Raw genomic sequence first — 21,904 nt, forward strand, 5'->3', positions numbered from 1 at the left:
CAAAATGCAGTGCAGTGAGCACCCTTTACAAGGGGCTCAGTGCTTGGGAGCATATGGTGGGTGATGTGAGGTCATCTTTCCACTCCGTGACCAGGTCGAGGATGATATGGGGGGACCTACACCTGCCATAGACCTGGTCATCAGGCATCCCAAAAAGGCTGATCCTTTGGTGGAAGATCTGGGCCCTGGCCATCCCCCTACTCCTGCGGTGTCCCTGGATAATTGCTTCAACAAATGGTGCATTCATTGTGGCTGTATCCATGTGTTTGTTGATTGTGCAAGCTTTCTATCCATTTGTTAGCGTGTGCATTGACGTTTATGCCTGCTATCACGTGGTGTAGGTGTTTCTGGATTTGCACCTGCTTTTTCACGACCCGGCATTCCCTGTTCATTTCAATGAATATGTTTGTTTTGTGTGAGTATGGGTGGTGCGATCGTCTGGCGGTGTAACATCCCTTGAAACTCCCACATTTTCACTTGTTATTCCTCATTACACATGTTTCGCCCCCTTTTTAGGTGGTTGAGCAGGCCCGGCTGGCCATTCTCTTGGAGCCTCGCGCAAGGCGGTCATCGGTTCGCAGTGACGTGGTAGAGCTGTGCAGATTCATCGCAAGTCCTGGGTAAGCCCCGCGCATTGTGTTCTATGAGTCGATGAATGGGGACTTGCGCCTGAAATCGTGCACAAGTCCCTGTTTATTCCACGCACATTATTCCATGAATCGTGCCCAAAGTGTTCCTCCATGTTCGCGCCTATAAACACTTGTGTACAGGTGTGTTATAAATGACTTATCATATCATGTTTCTCGTCATTTACAAAGTTACTACTGACAACCCCACCATGTCAACAGGCTTTGCCCATATTTATGTTGATAAAGCACCCTGTGAAGATGCTCCTGATGGGTTTGAGCTTTCAGTTGGAAGTGTCCTTCACACGTTGTGCCGATTTGCACCTTACCCACTTATTCCTTTTTTACACACACTGTATAATTTAGTATTTCTTTAGTATTTCTTGTTGGTTTCACATAAATGTAACTTTACATTACTTTCTCCGCACAAACTGGATTTGCAAGAGCTGTCTGACAAAGCTGGGACAGCAGCACTCATAAGGAAATGTGGAGTTTTTAAATGTCCAACTTGGAAACAACAGTGACAGCATATATTTACAGCATGCCGTTGTGCAATTTCATCAGTAACAACCACTCTACCATAGTTATCTAGATTGTGTCTAATCCTTTCTAATAAATCACTGATTTGATGAGAAATGTCAAGGTCTGGCGACCTCTGTAACTAGCTGTCCATTTACATGTAAAGAAAGATATATACACTCAATTAAAACAAAACTCTCTCATAGACAGTGTTGGGTTGTTGAACCTCCTAGTACTAATCGTCCAGAAAAAATTGACATGGTACTCCTCAAATGTAAATTTACTAATTGATTCAATTTATTAATATGAAAAAAAATGTAATTAAAAATACCCTTTAGGGAGGCCAGCAAGGGGCGCACAGGCTATGGCTGCCTGATTCCTGAGCTCCCGCCGAAGCTGGGCCAAAAAGGGGTTTGAGCCCCCGCGAGTACCCCCCAGCAAGAACAAGCCTGTTGGACCGTGAGGTGACCCCCTCGGGGACCCCCCGACTGCAGGAGCGATGATCCGGGACCCCTGGAAGCCGGAGTTTGGAGGCTGTCGGTCCAGGCGGGAGGCAGTGAGAGTCTCGGCGGCTCAGGAGGCGTGAGAGGAGCCATTGGAGCCTGGGACATCGGGTTCTCGCTGGCGTGCTCGTCTCCCTTTTTTGACACCCGCCTGTGGGTGCGGGGGCAATACCGGGGGGAAGAGCCCTTTCCTGGACCGCTGTTGGAGCGTGAACGGAGCCTCCCCTGACCGTGGGAGAGCGGTCTCAGGCGGCCCAGACCCGAAGCGGGTGGAGGCGCCGTGGCTGGGCGCGGGTGCACGGATACAGGGGCAAGGAGGCGGTCATTTGGAGTGTTGGGGCCCCAACTCCTGCACAGCCCCTCGGGGGGCCGGAGGAGTGCGAGCCCCCCCAGGGTGATCATCAGCCTGAACTGGGAGGGGGACCCAGAGGTACGGAGGCATAACTGCCATGGAGCGCGAGATTGAAGGCACTCCGGTCCCTCTCCCAGTGGTCCCTCGCCCAGTGACCCCCCGCAAGAGGACTCCTGAATGGACTGGGGACTTGGGAGGGGCGTGGGGGCCTGAGGAGTGGAGAGGGGCACCTGGATGGCCACGAAGCTCGTAACTGCTGGTAGGCTCCAGTGAGGGTGCGGAGAGTGGGCGAGCTGACTCCGCATGGGTGATTGCCCCGGGGCCTATGCTCGCAGCAAGTGCCCTCCCACGAGTGCCAAGGGGGGTGCCTTCTCCCCTGGAGAGGACCGGGAGGTCAGATTGGTGGTTTTCCCCCCAGAGGAAGAAGAAGGCCTTGGACCCCCGCAGTGGTGTGGAAAGGGTGTGAGGCCCCCACCCATTGTTGGTGGGGCGTGTGCCCGCCCAGGGGTGTAAGTAAGAGGTTCTCCCCTCGGAGTGCGAAGAGGACCTTGGACTATTGCAGTGGTGTGGATAGGGTGTGAGGTCCCCGCCCGTTGTCGGTGGGGCGTGTGCCTGCCCAGGGGTGTATGTAACCTCGGAGGACAGTCCAACCCCTCTTCGGTAGCCCAGCGGCTGGAGTGGTGAGGAGGCCTTGCAGCGGGGCCTGGGGGGCGCCCTGTGGTCCCCTGGACGGCGGCAGATCCGGCAGTGGGGCACACGGGGTGGCTGGATGAGCTGGCGTAAAACTCTTCAGGAGTATCTTTATCGGGATGGTAGCAGCTGCAGCAAAGGCCTGGACCGAGACAGCGGAATGGCCCAGCCGGAGTCCTCGTCACAGTCGGCCTCTGCAATGGAAAGGGGTTTTGCTGCAGCAATGCAGGAAATCAGGGACATGAGATCGGACATTGCCCAAAAAATGGAAAAAAATGGACCAGAGGGTGAGCAAAGTGGAGGACATGCTGTTGCAATTGGAAACTAATCAAACTTCACATGTGACTCAGGAGGTGCAAATGGACCTGAGGCTGAAGGCCCTGGAGAAGAGGGATGAGGAAAGGGCCAGGCAACGAGACGATTTTGAAAACAGGGAAAGAAGGAATAACCTCTGAATTTTTGGGGTCCCGGAAATGGAGGGCGAAACGGAGAGAGAGTTGGGTCGAGTGGTGAGAGACATTATCAACCTCCTCTTTGCAGATGGGATGACAATGGAACCGATGTTCGACCGAGTTCATAGGGAGGGAGGCAGAGCGAGAGGCCCCCGGTCCATTTTGGTCCGGTTCCATTACTACACTGAGAAGGCCAAGGAGCTGGAGGAGGATGGGAGGGCCCGGGAGAACACATATAACAACGCGCAAGTTTCAATTTTCCAAGATCTCTCAGCGTACACATTGGCTAAGTGCAGAATGTGCCGTTCCCTAACGCAGCTGCTGAAGGAGAAGGGTGTGCGCTACAGATGGGTCTACCCCTTCTCCCTTTCATTCGAATATATGGGGCAGCGTATGACTTTGGTCACTGAGGAAGATATAAAGGGAGCTATCCAGGACTATGAAACGGAACCGATCCCACGGAGGGGGCCCATAGGGTCGATCGCCGAGGGTGAGAGCAGTCCCGGGTCTGCGGGAAACAGGAGAAAGAAGACAAGCTCAAGAAAATGTAAAAAATTGAATACACCCTCACCGACCAAGAACGACCATGGAGGAGGACCAATAATGGAAGAGAGGAGAGGATCCTGAGGTCCATGCAAGAAAGGGTCCCCCCTGAACAGCAAGTATAAGGGGATCTCGGAGGGGGCGACAAATTGAAGGGGCTCACATAGGTGAACACGTCAATGATAGCCCAGCAGAGGTGGGTAGGCTGGTGGTCCGGCCAAGAGCCTGCGATGGTGGAACTATTTGGCTGGACGGCGGGGTGGGGGAGAGGAGGAAAGGGGAGAGTTGGGGTTGTTAAATTTGGGGTGGGGAATGGGGGGCAGTTGGGGGAAAGCTTAAGGCCCACCCAGGGAGGAGGGAGGGGGGGTGAGAGGGTGCACAGGAAAAAACATCAAGAGCTGTTAGAAAAAGGTGCGGTGAGGGTGCTGTCCGAGAGAAAAGGTAACCTAGACAATGGCTGAATGTCTGCCGGCCCTGGATGTGGGTTCCCTAAACGTGTGGGGCTTGAACATCCCTACCAAGAGGTCTTTGGTTTGCAGAGAATTTAGAAGGGCCAAACTCGACCTACTTTTTTTACAAGAGACGCACTGGGCACGGGGAAGGAACCCAAAATGCGGGGGGGGGAATTGGAGACCAAAAAGAGGGGGGTGGCCATCTTAATGGCAAAGGAAGTGGGCTTCGACAAGGAGGCTATAATGAGGGATCCGGAGGGCCGATATTTATTTGTTAGGGGGTCTCTACATGGGCTCCTCACTGACTCTGGTTGTGGTGTATAGTCCAAATGAAGGCCAGGCACAATTTTGGGAAGAAATAGGAGACCGGCTAAAGTTACTTGTCCAAGCCTCGGTGGTGGTGGGGGGGGATTTTAACATGGTCCTGGACCCATCCACTGACAGGAAACGGCTGGGACCTCAGGGTACTAGGGCGGCGGACGAAGCCATGAGCCATGGCGCGAACCTTCCAGAAGGTTAATGTGGAGCTGGGCCTGGTGGACGCAATCCCGAGCTCCAGGACCGGAGACCCCTCTTTCACATACTATTCTGCAGTACATGATTCGTATTCTAGAATAGATTACATCCTGGTTGATGAGCTCCTGCGCCCGTACGTCTCTGGCCACAGGGTCGAACCTGTCCCATGGTCTGACCATGATATTGTCCGGGTTGCCATAGTGGGTGGATGGCGGGGTGCCCGCAAAGGGCGTTGTAAATGTAATGCCTCCCTGTTGAAGGATAAAGTTCTGGCTCAGGAGATCTCGGATGCCATAGTGGATTTTTTCGTACTGAACGATAATGGCGAGGTAGGCATGCACACACTATGGTACGCCTTCAAGGCGACCATACTAGGTGTCCTTATTAAAATGGGAGCCCAGAAAAAAAGGGAAAGGGAGGCTGTGGAGAGGTCTTTGAGAGAGAAAAAAGGCTCAACTCCAGCCGGGGGGGACCCTCGGAGGTACCTTTAGACCGGGAGCGGGTGGCCACCCTGGAGGATTACAGGCTCCAGTTGATGGATCTCCTCCTACATAAAACAGAAAGGAGCCTTCAGCTGGTAAAGCAAAAATATTACGAGAAGGGGGACAGAGTGGACAGTATTTTAGCTTGGAAATTGAGGGAGTTCCAGAGATGTAGAATGGTGAAGGCAGTGAAAAATGATCGGAGGTTGATGGTCTATGACTTCGGAGTATAGGTGGGCCTTCCGTCGATTTTACGAGAAGCTATACTCGCCTGAATATAAAGGGGAGGACGTCCAGATTTAGGTGTTTCTGAACGCCATTAAGGTCCTGGCTCTGACAGAGGAGATGGCGGAGGGTTTGGAGGGGCCTGTAACAGAGAATGAGGTGAAGCAAGTGATTAGCGGGATGAGAGGGGAGATGTCACCGGGTGAGGATGGTTTCACTGTGTACTTTTACAAAAGGTTCTGCTCCACCCTGGCTCCGTATTTAGCGAGGGTGTTTAATGCGGTGTTAGAGGGGGGAATCCTGCCAGAATCCATGATGGGGGCGATAATAGTGGTGTTGCCCAAGGAAGGGAAAGACCGACGGAATGCCCCTCCTACCGGCCTACATCGCTTCTTAACATAGATGTAAAGATCCTAGCCAAGGTGGTGGAGAAGCGGATGGAAGGGATAATGCCAAAGCTGGTCCACGGGGATCAAGTGGGCTTCATAAGGGGGAGGCAAGGTTCGGACAATATCTGAAAGACGATAGATCTGATCCACTATGCCCAAGAATCGGACCTTGAGGCGAGCTTGCTTTCTCTAGACTCGGAGAAAGCTTTCGATAGGGTGGAATGGAGATATATGGAACTACTCCTCCAAAGAATGGGCTTTCAGGTAAACATTAGGAACTGGGTGGCTGCATTATATAGGGCCCCAATAGCGAGGGTACAAGTGAATGGAGTGTTATCAGACTCATTCTCCCTTTCACGGGGGACGAGGCAGGGATGCCCACTCTCCCCCTTGTTATACGTCCTTACGATGGAACCCCTTGCCATAGCGGTGAGAGCCCATCCGGAAATCCAAGGGATTAGAAGAGGTGAAGTGGAGTTCAAGCTATCTCTGTTCGCAGATGATATCCAGGTATTCCTGGTGCAGCCTGACTCCTCGCTCCCTCCTCTCCTATCATTGATGACCTCTTTTGGGCAATTTTCGGGGTTGAAAATTAACATGGCAAAGTCAGTGATACTCCCCATGAGGGCTCGGGACCCGAGGCTGGATCCCCTGGACAGGTATAAGGGAGTTGTGGTTGGGAAAGACTCTGTTCGCTACCTGGGCATTCTCATTACTAGGGACCTTTCTAAGTTAGCTCCAACCAACTATGGCCCGTAATGGCAGGGATCACGTCGGATCTGAGGAAATGGGGAGGGATGATCCTGTCTTGGTATGGCCGCATGACTGCGGTAAAGATGAATATCCTGCCTAGGCTGCTGTACCTCTTCATAGCTCTCGCAATGATTGTCCCCGACCAAACCTTTAGGGACCTACAGAAAGCGGTGCGAGAGTTTATATGGCAGGGGAGAACCCTGAGGATCGGGTGGGCTACTCTGACTCTCCCCATGGAGGAGGGGGGTTTTGGGTTACCAGATTTTCTTCTCTATTACCGTGCTGCCCAATTGCGAGTCCTGTTGGAACACATGAAAGAAGGGATGGGAACTTACTCGTCCTACCTGGAAGATATGGATGCCCACCCCCTTAAGGTACGGAATCTGGTCCCATGCAGGCTCATCGCGAGTAGGTTGAAGGTCCATCCAACCCTGGGAGTGCTCTGGGCGACCTGGAAAGAGGGGCCCTTGACTGCTCACCTTACTTCATGGCCCTCTCCAATGACCTCACTCTGGGGAAACCCCTTCAAACTTGGTAGTAGGGGGTTTCAAAATGCCCAATCCTGGTCGGACAAGGGATTGGGATGGGCAGGGCAGATGTTCAAAGAGGGTGAATTTCTCTCGTATGAAGAAATGAGGGAGGCTCTTGGGCGGGGATCAATTTCCATTTTCGAGTACCTTCGATTGAAGGGCATTCTCTGTGATCAGTCATGGGGGCAAAATCTGAGAAGAAAGCGGACTCCTTTTGAAACATTACTGGACACAGCGACGACGAGAAAGGGGTCAGTGTCCAAGATGTACAAAATCCTGAACACCAACAACCTAGAGGAAAGGAGGGGATTCCGCACGTTTTGGAATGGGTTAATTAGGGAGACCCTTTCGGAGGACGCTTGGGCAAGGATATTTAAAATAGCGTTCCATGGGAACTTATTTACATCAGACATGGAGCATAATTTTAAGATCTTGCAGGGGTGGCATAGGGACCCATTGAAACTGTCAAAGATGTTCCCAGGGGTGTCACCCAGATGTCCAAGGGGATGTGGCCAGGTGGGTTCAAGGGACCACATGTGGTGGCATTGCCCAGAAGTTCTGAAAGGATGTAAGGGGTTGGATAGCGGAGGTGACTGAGGAACTACTCCCACAAAATCCACTGACGATGCTGCTAAGCCTGCCCCCGGATGAAGCGGAAATACACAGGTACCCAAGAATGTGGGAAACAATGCTGAGGGCGGGTAGAGTGGCCCTGGCACAGAAATGGAAGAGCCAGGTGACCCCCTCCAAGGACGATTGGTTGAATTAATTAAAGAGCATGTTCTGCCTGGATAAATTGACGGCCATGGTTAACAATGACTCAAGTGCATTCCAAGTGAACTGGTACGGGGTGCGACAGATATATGGGAATGGGAGATTTAATGTCGCAGAGGGGATGTTAATGTACCAGGGGAGTAGGATGGGGAATGTGTGGTGCCTACTCCAGGATGGGCGACCTACGGTCCGGGGCACAGCAGGCGCTACAAAGCAGACGGAGATGGCGACAAACAATTCAGCACCCACGCACCGGGGAAAAGACATTTTATGGATGCTCTTAAAGTTATTGGTTTGAAGGGGCAATTTATTTGGGGAGAGGGACGGGGTTGGGGGGATCAGGGGGTTGAGGGAGTTGGGTTCAAGGGTCAGATGAATGTGTTTAATCTGTATCTATCATGGCCCAATTGCTGTATTCAGAAAATGCTAATAAAACCAAAGTTTAAAAAAAAAACACCCTTTAGATCACAAAGCGGAAAAAAGCTCCATATACTGATCACTTTAACAATATAAAAAACAACATTTAACAAATACCAGACACAGATGACAATGATAAGAAATAGGCACTCCAAATGTGTTTCTATTCTAAAACTCCCGAAATGTTTCTGTTCTTGTCACTGAAGTGGTTGAACGTTCTTCATGGGATTCTTTTTAAGATGTACATTTCTTCAACACTTTGTGTATAGGGTTGATATCATCACAAATCCAATGCCTTGTAAAACCCAGGAAAAGGAGAGACAACCAACCACAGTCACTTGCTTGAATCTAGTGCACCAAATGCATAAACCAACCAAACACTGTATAAATCCAGCGTGGCCGATACCTGAAACATGTCCTAATGGCATACTCCATACTGTATTGCAGAAATTACCTCTAAATGGTACTTCATCTGGGACGTGCCGTAAATTGAACCCTTCGCCCAATTTCCAATCATTGAGAAATGTTCACTTCTATGTGTTGCTCTTAAATAGCATGACAACTAGGGTACCCCCTATGTCTTCCTGTAAAGACATCAAATAAAACAGGTCCCGTCACAATGGAATCAGGACCACCTACATAAAATACCATCACCCAATCAGAATCATAACACCACCATAGGTCTAAGACAGAAGTAAAAATGACCTTGCCTCGCCAAACCCACAGTGTTAACAGCGACTGGATTCATATTCAATGGGGCAGCTCAACACGTTTCTATTACGCTCTCCAGTCTCTTCCCTTCTTGAATGTTCAAATATCGTTTCAAATCGATATGTCTGTCGCCTAATTAGCAAACAGAACCTTAACCATAAATAGAAAAATCCATTATAATCCAAGCATGTTTATGTTATGTTATGTTATGTTAAAGGTACTTATATAGCGCACCGTCACCAATGCTCTGGAGGATCTGTAATCGAGAAGGTGGGATGGGTTAGTAAGGTGAAGAGGGAGTAGGATAGTGAGAGGAGTGGTGTACTGTTGGCAGCTTCAAGTCTGTAGACACCGGGTGCTGAGCTTTGGTGCGAGTATTGGATCGGTGTCAGTCTGCATGTGCTGTTGGTGCGGCTTATGTGTTGTTGCAGTGTGGTGAAGTGTGCGTGCAGCTGGTTTTGCGAGAGATGGTTGTGCGAGTTTTTTAAGTATGCAGAGAGTTAGAGTTTATATTGGTTAGTGGGTTATGTGACATTTAACATGCAAGCATTCACAGTTCTGTCTAAGTGTAGCACTTGCTGACCTACACAATTCAGTCTGAGTGTGGCACTCAAAACCCTCACAATACCATCTAGATACCGCACAGGCCAATGTTCATAATTCTATCCAAGTGCGTACATGCCAACATTCTCAATTCCTTTTAAGTGTAGTGCTTGGCAATCTTCATAATTCCGTATATGTGTGGCACTCGCTAACATTCACAGTCCCGTCTAGATACGGCGCAGGCCAATGTTCTCAACTCTAAGTGTGGCACATGCTAACATTCACAATCCCATCCAGATACGGCGCAGGCTAATGTTCTCAACTCTAAGTGTGGCACATGCTAACATTCACAATCCTGTCTAGATACCGCACAGGCTAATGTTCTCAACTCTAAGTGTGGCACATGCTAACATTCACAATCCTGTCTAGATACGGCGCAGGCTAATGTTCTCAATTCTAAGTGTGGCACATGCTAACATTCAAGTTCCATCTAGGTGTGGCATATGCTAACATTCACAATCCTGTCTAGATACGGCGCAGTCTAATGTTCTCAACTCTAAGTGTGGCACTCGCTAACATTCACAGTCTTGTCTAGATACGGCGCAGGCTAATGTTCTCAACTCTAAGTGTGGCACATGCTAACATTCACAATCCTGTCTAGATACGGCGCAGGCTAATGTTCTCAATTCTAAGTGTGGCACATGCTAACATTCACAATCCTGTCTAGATACGGCACAGGCTAATGTTCTCAATTCTAAGTGTGGCACATGCTGACATTCAAGTTCCATCTAGGTGTGGCACATGCTAACATTCACAATCCTGTCTAGCTACGGTGCAGGCTAATGTTCTCAACTCTAAGTGTGGCACATGCTAACATTCACAATCCTGTCTAGATACGGCGCAGGCTAATGTTCTCAACTCTAAGTGTGGCACATGCTAACATTCACAATCCTGTCTAGATACGGCGCAAGCTAATGTTCGCAACCCTAAGTGTGGCATATGCTAACATTCACAATCCTGTCTAGCTACGGCGCTGGCTAATGTTCTCAATTCTAAGAGTGGTACATGCTAACCTTCACAGTCCTATCTAGCTAGGGCGCAGGCTAATGTTCTCAATTCTAAGTGTGGCACATGCTAACATTCACAATCCTGTCTAGATATGGTGCAGGCTAATGTTCTCAATTCTAAGTGTGGCACATGCTGACATTCAAGTTCCATCTAGGTGTGGCACATGCCAACATTCACAATCCTGTCTAGATACGGCGCAGGTTAATGTTCTCAATTCTAAGTGTAGCGCGTGCTAATATTCACAATCCTGTCTAGATACGGTGCAGACTAATGTTCTCAACTCTAAGTGTGGCACATGCTAACATTCACAATCCTGTCTAGATACGGCGCAGGCTAATGTTCGCAACTCTAAGTGTGGCATATGCTAACATTCACAATCCTGTCTAGCTACGGCGCTGGCTAATGTTCTCAATTCTAAGAGTGGTACATGCTAACATTCACAATCCTGTCTAGATACGACGCAGGCTGATGTTCTCAATTCTAAGTGTGGCACATGCTGACATTCAAGTTCCATCTAGGTGTGGCACATGCTAACATTCACAATCCTGTCTAGATACAGCGCAGGCTAATGTTCTCAATTCTAAGTGTGGCACATGCTAATATTCACAATCCTGTCTATATATGGCGCAGGCTAATGTTCTCAATTCTAAGTGTGGCACATGCTGACATTCAAGTTCCATGTAGGTGTGGCACATGCTAACATTCACAATCCTGTCTAGCTACAGCGCAGGCTAATGTTCTCAACTCTAAGTGTGGCACATGCTAACATTCACAATCCTGTCTAGCTATCGCACAGGCTAATGTTCTGAACTCTAAGTGTGGCACTCGCTAACATTCACAGTCCTGTCTAGATACGGCGCAGGCTAATGTTCGCAACTCTAAGTGTGGCATATGCTAACATTCACAATCCTGTCTAGCTACGGCGCTAGCTAATGTTCTCAATTCTGAGAGTGGTACATGCTAGCATTAATAATCCTGTCTAGATGCGATGCAGGCCAAAGTTAGGAATTACGTCTGAATGTGGCACATGCTAACATTCACAATTCTGTCTAGATACGGCGCAGGCTAGTGTTCTCAATTGTAAGTGTGGTGCATGCCAACATTCGCATTTCTAACATTTCAATAGGAGTTCTGATAAGTGCGGTGTATGCTAAGCCTTCCTAATTCCATGCAAGTAGGCAGATGCCAACATTTACAAACCTATCTAGATGTGACGCATGCTAGCGTCCACAATTCCCTCCAGGTGTGACACTTGTTAACATTGACTAGTATGTTAGGATGCAGTGCAGGCAACATTTCAAACACTGTCATGGTTGTAATCCGGATGATGGTCACACAACTTTCTGAGTATGCATGGGCTAAGTCTATGGCAGTCTATGATATGGGAAGATAAGGTAGAGTGGCAGGGCTTTTTGGTGTAGAGTAATTGCTCTACACCCCACCCATGCCACACTAATATCCCATCTCTTTATATCGCCAGAAGGGAACCAAAGACTACACAACGTTGTGACTTTGCCACTTATAAAGGGTTAATTTGATGCGGTACCCGGACACTAATCGCCTGCTACTGCCAACCCCAGTCCATAGCTTTCATTGTGTATCTTTACATTGCGGGGTGCGGGGTTGGGCAATAATCATATTGGTATATGACGTGAACCTACATTCCCTGCCCCCTGATAATGACCGCCCCTGCCCCACCCACAAACATTTGCTCAACTTTGCTTTGATTAGCGAGCATGCGCAAGGACCGGGGTCTCTAATATGAGCACAGTTTTGCATGGTACGTATTTCTGGAGCAGCCCACGAAGTGTGTTCCACTACTTCAAGGTATAAATTTTTTTTGTTTTTGGTTCCGTGACTATGTGACTGCCTTGAGAGTCACTGCTTGAAACCATGATAGGGGTTGGTGCTCTCAGCTTGGGCATAATTTCTGAGACACTATATTGATCACGTGGGATACACAACCATGGACTGCATGGAGTGTGGGTGTTTCGCTTCTTGAGCACTCGCCACCAGGGGACATACAGGAGGTTGGCCCATTTTCAGGGGCTGCATGTACTCTGATGACATATATCCACAACCTTTTCAGGATCAGCTATTGTGTCTTAACCGACTTGATTTAGAATGATCTCATTCCTCTTTTCGGATATAGATTGATGACGCGGGGGGGCGACACCTCCTTGCTCGCACATGTATTTATTTTTTATTTATTTAAATTTATATAGCACACAAACAGCCCAAGGGCATTGAAGCGCTGTTACTTGTTAGAGCTTAGTTACAGAAATACAGGAGTGGTAGCAGACGTTGGTACATTATAAATACTACAGACATAGTTCAATACTTACAGCTTATGCAATTGGTAATTACATTACAGCTTATGCAGTGGGTCATATGTATAGTATTCATGCTGATGCGAGGGGCCTTATGTGAAGAGGATGGTTTTCATTGCTTTACGGAAAGCGATGAGGGAGGCCTCACCTCGGATTGTGGGAGGTAGGGCATTCCAGTGTGTGGGTGCAAGATATGGGAAGCTAGAACCACCTGCTCTGGCTCTTTTTACTAGTGGCACATAGAGCATGTTGGTATAGAAATATCTGGTTGGCCTTGTAGAGGAGACGGGGTGGATCCTTTCCGAGACGTAAACAGGAGCAGTGAGGTGAATGCACTTATGGGTCAGCGTTAGAGCTTTGAAGAGGATTTTTCCTTTATTGGGAGCCAGTGGGCTAGTTGTCTAGCCTCCGAAATGTGTTCTCTTTTAGCAATGCCTTGGGCTGCGTGGAGAGAACTATTCTGTATGACTTGTAGCCTCTCCAAGTTTTTATTGGAGGTTCCTAGAAAGTGTACGTTGCAGTAGTCAAGCCTGGAGCCAGTAATGGCTCTGGCAATGTTTGTGCAGTTCTCTTTGGAGAGAAAGGGCCTGACTGCATTGATTAGTTTAGCGTGATATGCAGCTGAGGAGGCTATTGCATTGACCATCTGTCCATGGATAGGTTGGAATCCAAATAGACTCCAAGAGTTTTGACTGAGTCTGAGACAGGTATTTTGATGGTGTCGATGGTGAAGTGACTGAATTGGGAGTCTAGATTTTTCAGTGTTTCGGGGGAATCTATCAGGAAAAGTTTGGTCTAATCAGAGTTGAGGCATACTCCGTTGTCTGCCATCCAGGCTTGGATAGGCAGGGCCCGGCTGACTGGCACCAGCAGCAGCCATTCCCGCCAAACGCTGTGGGTCAGGTTTCAGGCAAGGCAATTGAAATAGGGTGGCCAACTGTCCCGGAATTCGCAGGATTGTCCCGCAATTAGGAACTCCGTCCCGCCGTTTGCCGAGTGGCTGTGCGGGACGCAGATTGCTCCGACTTTCGTCAGGACAACCTGCCTCCAGCACAGCCACTCTGCAAACTGAAATGGCCATGAACACAGCATGGCGCTGCCGCCTGCTGCTTTCTTTCTCTTGGCGGCTCTGCATCCCCGGCTCCGTTGAGGCTCCAGGTCGAGCTGTAACGCTCTGACACCTGGTTTAACTGAAATGCTAATGCTTTGTTCCTGGGGTCGTGATGGTCATGTTTGCAGTTAAAAAACGTGACCATCACCTCCCAAGGACAAACCATTTGCTTTTCAATTAAACCAGGTGTTAAGAGCCATTAAAAAAATTCAAATTTTAAAAGGGGCGGGTCAAACGTGAATAACGTTGTGATTTCATCACCACCTTGGGGGCAAGTGTCCCGTGAAAGAGTATCAGAGAGTTGGCCACCCTAAATTGAAACCAGTGAAGTGCGGGCGGGGACATTAACGTCATTCTCACTTGACGCCACCTTGTGGGTGCGCACTGAGCCATCGAGAGGGACATGCTTTCTCGAGCAGGCCAGAAACGGGAAACCACCTCCTCATCTTCCAATGATGTCGGAACGAATAAGGACTGGCGCGTGTTCACGTTCTGAGTCACAACACTCGGGGGGAGGCAGGGGGGGAGAAACTGCCGATAATGTGCATGAGCTCTGCAACCCTGCAGTGGTCAGTATGTGGACTGCCAGACACACGCAAACTCTGTCGGGAGTGATTACAGTATTTGTAACTGTACTTTTTATCCACTTAAAAAACACTTTACATGCGTGTGTTGTACTTGAAAGCAACAGGATAGGGCAGGGCTTGGGGTGTGTGTATTCGTGCTCTAAGTAATCCTGTGTTTGCAGACTGCAGTAGTAAGTAATCCCTAACACATGCACACCACAGAAGAGTGTGCCAGGGAGTAAAGAGCAGCTCTTTTAAACTCAGGGCTGGGCCTTGTGGACAGCGCGAGCGCGTGCACCTTCCTTGCCAGTCACAAAATGCTCTGTTTTTACGATGGGCACCGCGTTCATTATTATCAAGGACGGCATCGGGGCCTTTCAACGATCAATCGACCTGTCGCCCGTTTCCCTCTTCCCAAAAGGACCATCCTACCTTACGGCCATTTCTCTATATGTATTTATATCACATGTGAAAGAAGCGTCATCCATTTAGGTTCTGGGCACGCTTCAATGTCGTAAAGCAAATACATACATATATACTCATATATGTACAATTCAATGGCATGGAAGCAACACACCCTCACCCACGATCTCTTCTTATGCATAGCGCGTCGCGCGCATGCACACATGCTCATATTATATATGTATATATTTTTATGTATATAAAAATCACAACAGCACAGGAGGAAAATACCTAACTAAATGAATCCCCCCATGTCGATGTAACTCTGCAGCAGTTGGTATATCACATTACCTCAATCCCTTGCAGATCACAGATTCACTCTTTCCCATTAACTCTCCAGGAACCCCTATGTCCCGGGGGTTACAATACAGTTAAGGAAAATAGTCTAACAAAACTATTTCTATCTTACGTTTCGCTGCCGGATTACATTTAAATGGCACCATAATCCAACACAGCCATGTTATATATGTTGCAGCAACAATTTTACTATGCGGGTTCCCTATGTTACTGATGCACGCCACAAGTTGTAGGGAGATAAACTTGTCCCCAGAGGGTAGCTCAGCGACAACGTGCTCGCCTTAGAAGCAAGACGACACAAAGCAGCTCAGGTTCGATCCCCGGGACCAGCTTAAAAACCTTTGGGTAATTAAGTGCATAACTAAAAAAAAAAACAATTCCTTTACGTCTCAATGCTCGCGGGCTGTGTGAGTGCTCTAAAAATGCAATCAATAAATGAATAAACTGACAATTACCCACGTCTGGTCTACTTAAGATAGCATATCCTGCTCCATATAACAGCCTTTAACATCCTGTGGTATAATACAGTACATTCTATTTCTTAAGTTAGACAGAAATAGAACACGTCAACATGAAACTGTGCCTAACTCTTCCTGTAGCTAGGGATCATAGGAAAAATGAGCCGCCCGCCCTAACAAGTTCTGCAGTCCACAAACCACTGACAAATAATTGTTTTCAATTCCAAGCTGTGTTCTACCAGCAAATTGAGGAAAAGACCATGGGTGCAGCCATGGAACCAAATCTGGCTAATTTATATGTTAAAAAAACATCATTTATGGAGATAATAATCCCTACAAACATCTTCTACGAAAATGTCTACGTTACATCAATGATGATTTTTTTTTTTATTTGTTTTAACCTATTGGTTTTTACAAAAGTGTAAAAAAGTCTGCTTCTGTTTCTCTCTTTAATGCGTTGCTTAAATTTCAATTAGAAAAGAGACGCATTATCACACCACTTAGGGGGGTCTAGTGACGAGCAATCAGGTCTAGCGGGCATAAATGGGGTCTGCCGAACGGTCCCACCTGAAAGTCTCGAGCCTCCTAGACGTAGCTGACTAGGGACCACTAGCAACTATGTTGGCTTTGGACAGGGCCCCAACAGAAATTTAGCTGCAGTTCTTGACCATCTGGCTGAATCACCTGCCATCAGACGGGACCAACAGGTTTCTTCGTCGATGGCTAGTGGGTCACTGATAAGTGGTGTCATAAATGCTTGTCTCTCATTTGATAGCACAGGACAGTCATGAGAAGGTGGCGTACCGTTTCCACTTGATTTGGGATGCCGCATAAGCGGCAGTCCGAACTCAGCGTTGAAGATCTTGCTGCTAGAATTTCCCTAGTGTGTAGTAAGTTTAGGTGCGCGCGGAGATAGATCATTCTTAAATTTTTCTCCGGGAATTTCTTGCAGTATTTCAGGGGTTCTTTTAGTTTGTTATGGGTCGGTGGAAGATGCTTTAGAGACTTATATTGCTGTACTAGCTCCAGGGTGTTGATCCAGTCTTGTTGCTGTAGTTTTTTTTTGACACGGCCTGGATTTGAGATAAGAAGGTCTTCAGTGCATGATATTTCTTCAAGACTAGTTTTAATCTTATCGACCCAGGTAGTGAGCGGTTTGCAGGACCCTTTTCGAATTTCAGAGAGGATAATTCCGTAGATGGGCATGATGTTTGGTGCCTGGATTTTTCCGTATAATTGGGACGCGCTTTGAGTCACCACATAGGCAAGGGACTGTAGCCCTAGGTCACACCGGATTGCTGGTGTTGGAATGATGATTTTATTATCTGGGATGGTACCAAGGAGGAAGTAGTCTCATTTGTAAATTGGCTAAATTTGCAAAATAGATTTCTCAAGTTCACCAAAGAATTGGAGAACAAGAAATTAATGTATTGGATTTCACTGTGTTTCACCATTTGGGTTCTCTCAAAGTCAGACCATACAGTAAAAGTACAGACAAGAATGCTTAACTACACTATTTGAGTCATCACGCTAACCATATAACGTCCAACTTACCATTTGGACAGTTCTTAAGGCTGAAGAGAAATAGCAGCCTCAAACAAGATTATGGAAATAGCACTAATATTTAATAGACACATTGTCAGCTGAAGGCTACCCAGACAAATTATTGAGGCACTCATCCAAATGAGCCTACAACAACAACTGGGAAGCCCTTTTAGAGAAAAATAAAAAGGAAGATAAAAAAAAACTGGTGTAGTTTTTGTTAATACGTACTCTTATTTGTCATACAAAATGAACGCTGTGGTCAATAAAGTATGGAGGAAAGTATACAATGATAAAGACAAGCTTCTACCATTAATAGCCTTTAAAAGAAGCCAAAACCTCAGAAGCATCTTAGTGAGGAATGATATCTGTGGGAAACCAAAAATTCAGACTTGACAGACCACACTGTGGGGTATGCCCACGGTTACACAACATTTACCCTGCGGTCAATGCATTATGTGCACATACATCAAACAGACAGTGCAGATTAATATGGGTCTCCAAACAAAGTGGCTGTTAGGGGAAATGACCAATTGTAACACAGAGAATGTAGTTTACATGATTACTTGTCCATGTAGACTTCATTACGTGGGAAAGACTAATAAAAAATGTAGAACTAGAAGGACAAAGAATCGCAGCTGCATCAAAAACAAGGTGCTGTTGGCCCCTATGGTCAAACATTTTGTAGAGAAAGGACATACCGATGAGGAATTTGAATGGGAGATACTGAAAAGATATATGGTATGCACAAAGAGGACATCCATCGAAAATTGGCCAATTTTGAGCAAAAGATGATCTTTAAATTACAGAGCCATATAACTGGACTCAATGAAGAGATTGATTGGCATCATATTAATGTGTGATTGGGTTTTTCCCTTATTTTTCATCCCTTGTGTTTTGAGTGACAGCTACATTGTCCTGGGTGCAATGTACAATGTATATGTAAATGAACATGAAGACATGCAATGAATAAGAAATGTATCTTCCAGGTTAGAAATAATTGCTTGATGTTCACTTTGAAATGTGGGATTGGTTTTTCATTGCAGAATGTGATGTTTATGACAAATGTTCGACTTGTTTAATGTGGTCCTCTGAAATGAGGTAGTACCATTGAATAATTGTTGTAACAGCAATCTTGATAACTTGTTGGATTTAAGATTTAGGTTTTTCAACACTTAGGTGTATCTGGGATGAGTAGTTGGTCCTTTTCGGATCTTTGGGTTCTTACCACGGTGGATATTGGCAGTTCGTCATGCGACCTTAGTCCGCAGTTTTCACATATGAAACGGTTCGGCCAGAGAGTGCACCTACTTACTTAGAGATCGTACTCATTTTGTGGTGATTAGCCTTCAGGTTGTATCTAGCCTGCCCTTCGGATATAGGTTGGCATAGGTGGTGTGAGCTTAACTTGAGACTGTTTTGCTGGAGTGACACATGATATGCGTCATTGTAGTTACTTGGCAAAGGGCGCGAGTATGGGCATTATTTAAGGTACTAGTCCGTCTTTGGTTTCTGGTCCGCAGAACTTGTTAGGGCGTGCTGATCATTTTTGCCTATGATCCCTGAATATTTGCCCTGGTAGCTACAGGAAGAGTTAGGCACAGTTTCATGTCGACGTGTTCTATTTCTGTCAAACTTTAGACATAGAACATACTGTATTATACCCCAGGATGTTAAAGGCTGTTTAAATATTGCACTACGTAGCAAGCAGGATAGTCTAACCGTGTTTGTGATCCGTTTTTCATATTCATGGTCTTAAGTAGACCAGACCTGGGTAACTGGTCGTTTTTCTGCCTACAACTTGTGCCTTGCGTCGGTAACATAGGGAGATTGCATAGTTAAGTTGTTGCTGCAATGTACATAACATGCCTGTGTTGAATTATGGTGCCATTTAAATGTAATCCGGCAATGAAACGTAAGGTAGAAATAGTTTTGTTAGACTGTTTGCCTTAACTCTATTGCAACCCCCGGGATATAGAGGGTCCCGGAGCGTTAATGGGAAAGAGTGTATCTGTGCTCTGCGAGAGACTGAGGTAATGTAATATACCAACTACTGCAGAGTTACATCGACATGGGGGGGATTCATTCAGCTAGGTATTTGCCTCCAGTGCTGTTGCGATTTTTATATACATAGACACGCTTGGCTTAAAATGGATTTTTCTATTTATGGTTAAGGCTCTGTTTGATAATTAAGCGACAGACATATCGATTTAAACCGATATTTGCACGTTTGTGATGGGAAGAGACTGGAGAGTGTAATAGAAACTGGTTGAGCTGCCCCATTGAATATGAATGCACTTGTTGTTAACGCTGTGGGTTTGGCGAGGCAAGGTCATTTTTACTTCTGTCTTAGACCTATGGTGGTGTTATGATTCTGACTGGGTGATGGTATTTTATGTAGGTGGTCCTGATTCCTTTGTGACAGGCCTTGTTTTATTTGATGTCTCTACAAGAACCTAAGAGTTGAGTTGTCGTGCTATTTAAGAGCAACACATAGAAGTGAACATTTCTCAATTATTGGGAACTGGGCGAAGAGTGCAATTTACGGCACGCCGCAGATGAAGTACCATTTAGAGGTAATCTCTGCAATACAGTATGGAGTATACCATTAGGACATGTTTCAGGTATCGGCCACACTGGATTTATACAGTGTTTGGTTGGTGCATGCATTTGGTGCACTAGATTCAAGCAAGTGATTGAGATTGGTTGTCTCTCCTTTTACTAGGTTTCAACAGGCATTGCATTTGTGATGTTATCGACCCTATACACAAAGTGTTGAAGAAATGTACATCTTAAAAAGAATCCCCTGAAGAACGTTCAACCACTTCAGTGACAAGAAAAGAAACATGTCGGGAGTATTAGAATAGAGACACACTTGGAGTGCCTATTTCTTTGTCATCTGTGTCCGGTATTTGATAAATGTTGTTTTTTATATTGTTAAAGTGATCAGTATATGGAGCTTTTTTCCACTTTGTGATCTAAAGAGTGTTTTTCTAATGACATTTATTTCATATTAATACGTTGAATCAATTTGTAAATTTACATTTCAGGAGTTTTGTTATAATTGAGTGTATCTATCTCTTTCTTTACATGTACATGTTAGTCTACTCCTGACCGTGGAGATAGGTTGATCACTTTTTGGAGTCTTCTTCTAGGGGTCTATAGATTTCCTGTTGTAGGTATGCTAGCTGTCCATGTACCATTATTGTTTCTGAACTTAAGTCAAGTCATGCATGGCTAGAAAATGGATTAAAGTCTGAAATTGCCCCAATAAGAATCAGACCTGTGATGTATAAGTTGCACCTACACACATCCTCAGCGAGTATTCAAACAACTATATTTCTCACTGTTGACACCATCTGGCCTTATTGAACATCAAACGTAAATAGGTACCCAGTCCTTTTGTTGCAAACAAAGCAGAGTTTCAGAGCGGACCATAACACAGATAAGCAGTGCAAACATTAATTTAATATATAAAGGGTATTGAGGTAAGGGGTTAAAATGGGTCGTGATGGGGTTTGGGTGGCATTAAAAGGTTAACAATACAGGGGGCTTGGGTTACGGGGAGCCCGCCCCCCAAATAAAGAAAATAAGATATCAGTGTTTTTTCAGTGTTTTGTCCGTGATTAAGTTTACCACTCTGTAATTGTGGTCGGTAAGCTTGTATATAACCACGTAAACATACCGACAGATAACCTCTTACATATTGCCATCTGGTGGAAAGGTAGTCCAATGCATTGCATGTAACATTTTACAATATGTCTGCTAGATTGTGTGGAAAGGCAATCTAATGTCACTGCAGGGAATGTTTTAAGATTGGTCTCTGGCTAGTCTTGCCACCTCAGAAACCCTGCAAGATAATTATCAATTTAAATTAGGGAACACATAACCAACCACGTGGGATTGCATACCATAAATGACCCCATCACAAGGGGGCCTGTGAAGAGAAGAAAAGTTGCATATCGGGCACTTCACACTGATGCTCACCATCCCCCAGGAACTGCTCATAATCTGGAAAATCTCCTGACCACAATGAACAAGCTCTTCAATCTCTTTATCTTCGTAGTCAAACCTCTCTCCAAAGACAGTGGAGCTGATGATGTTGAAAACCGAGCGGCTCATGCAGAATTCTGGATCAATCGGGGCAGCTGGAGACAGCAAAGGGAAAAGCAGTCTGAGAAATGATGCCCTGTGATGGCTTTGCTCAAACACATACTTCTGCCATTCACCTTTAAGTACACAAATAATGATTAGCATTCACGTGGAATACCAACAAATGGCCGCAAGGTTACCCATATCTTATTTTAGAGTGCTGCCCTCACCCCTACCAATAAGGTTGTTTTTGTCCCACAGATTGATTTCTTACAGATCGGTAAAGGGTTGGATACGCATTACATAAGGTCGAATTGGCACGGGTTTAAGATGTGGGTGCTGCCACATGGCTTCATCCTTCATTGCAGAAGCATTGGGGAAATGCTTGAAGGCAAGATATACAGCATATTGAAAAGAGAATGAGTCCATTTACAAATAGAATAAAGCCAAGCATTTGGTAAACTGCAACATAAGAAGACCCATGATGGGAAGGGGGATTTA

General features: G+C 46.4%; 1 protein-coding gene across 1 annotated transcript in view; it reads right to left on the bottom strand.

The window, feature by feature from the left end:
• The window catches only part of LOC138566787 (cytochrome P450 2F2-like), a 646,300-nt gene that overhangs the window by 431,774 nt on the left and 192,622 nt on the right, over nt 1–21,904 (bottom strand). The window contains exon 4 of the mRNA XM_069644441.1: nt 21,299–21,459. Coding sequence (XP_069500542.1) covers nt 21,299–21,459 — 161 coding nt within the window. The remainder of the gene's footprint in view (nt 1–21,298; nt 21,460–21,904) is intronic.

This window comes from Ambystoma mexicanum, chromosome 2p (assembly GCF_040938575.1).
Source record: "Ambystoma mexicanum isolate Mex_15411 chromosome 2p, UKY_AmexF1_1, whole genome shotgun sequence".
Taxonomy (NCBI): Eukaryota; Metazoa; Chordata; class Amphibia; order Caudata; family Ambystomatidae; genus Ambystoma; species Ambystoma mexicanum.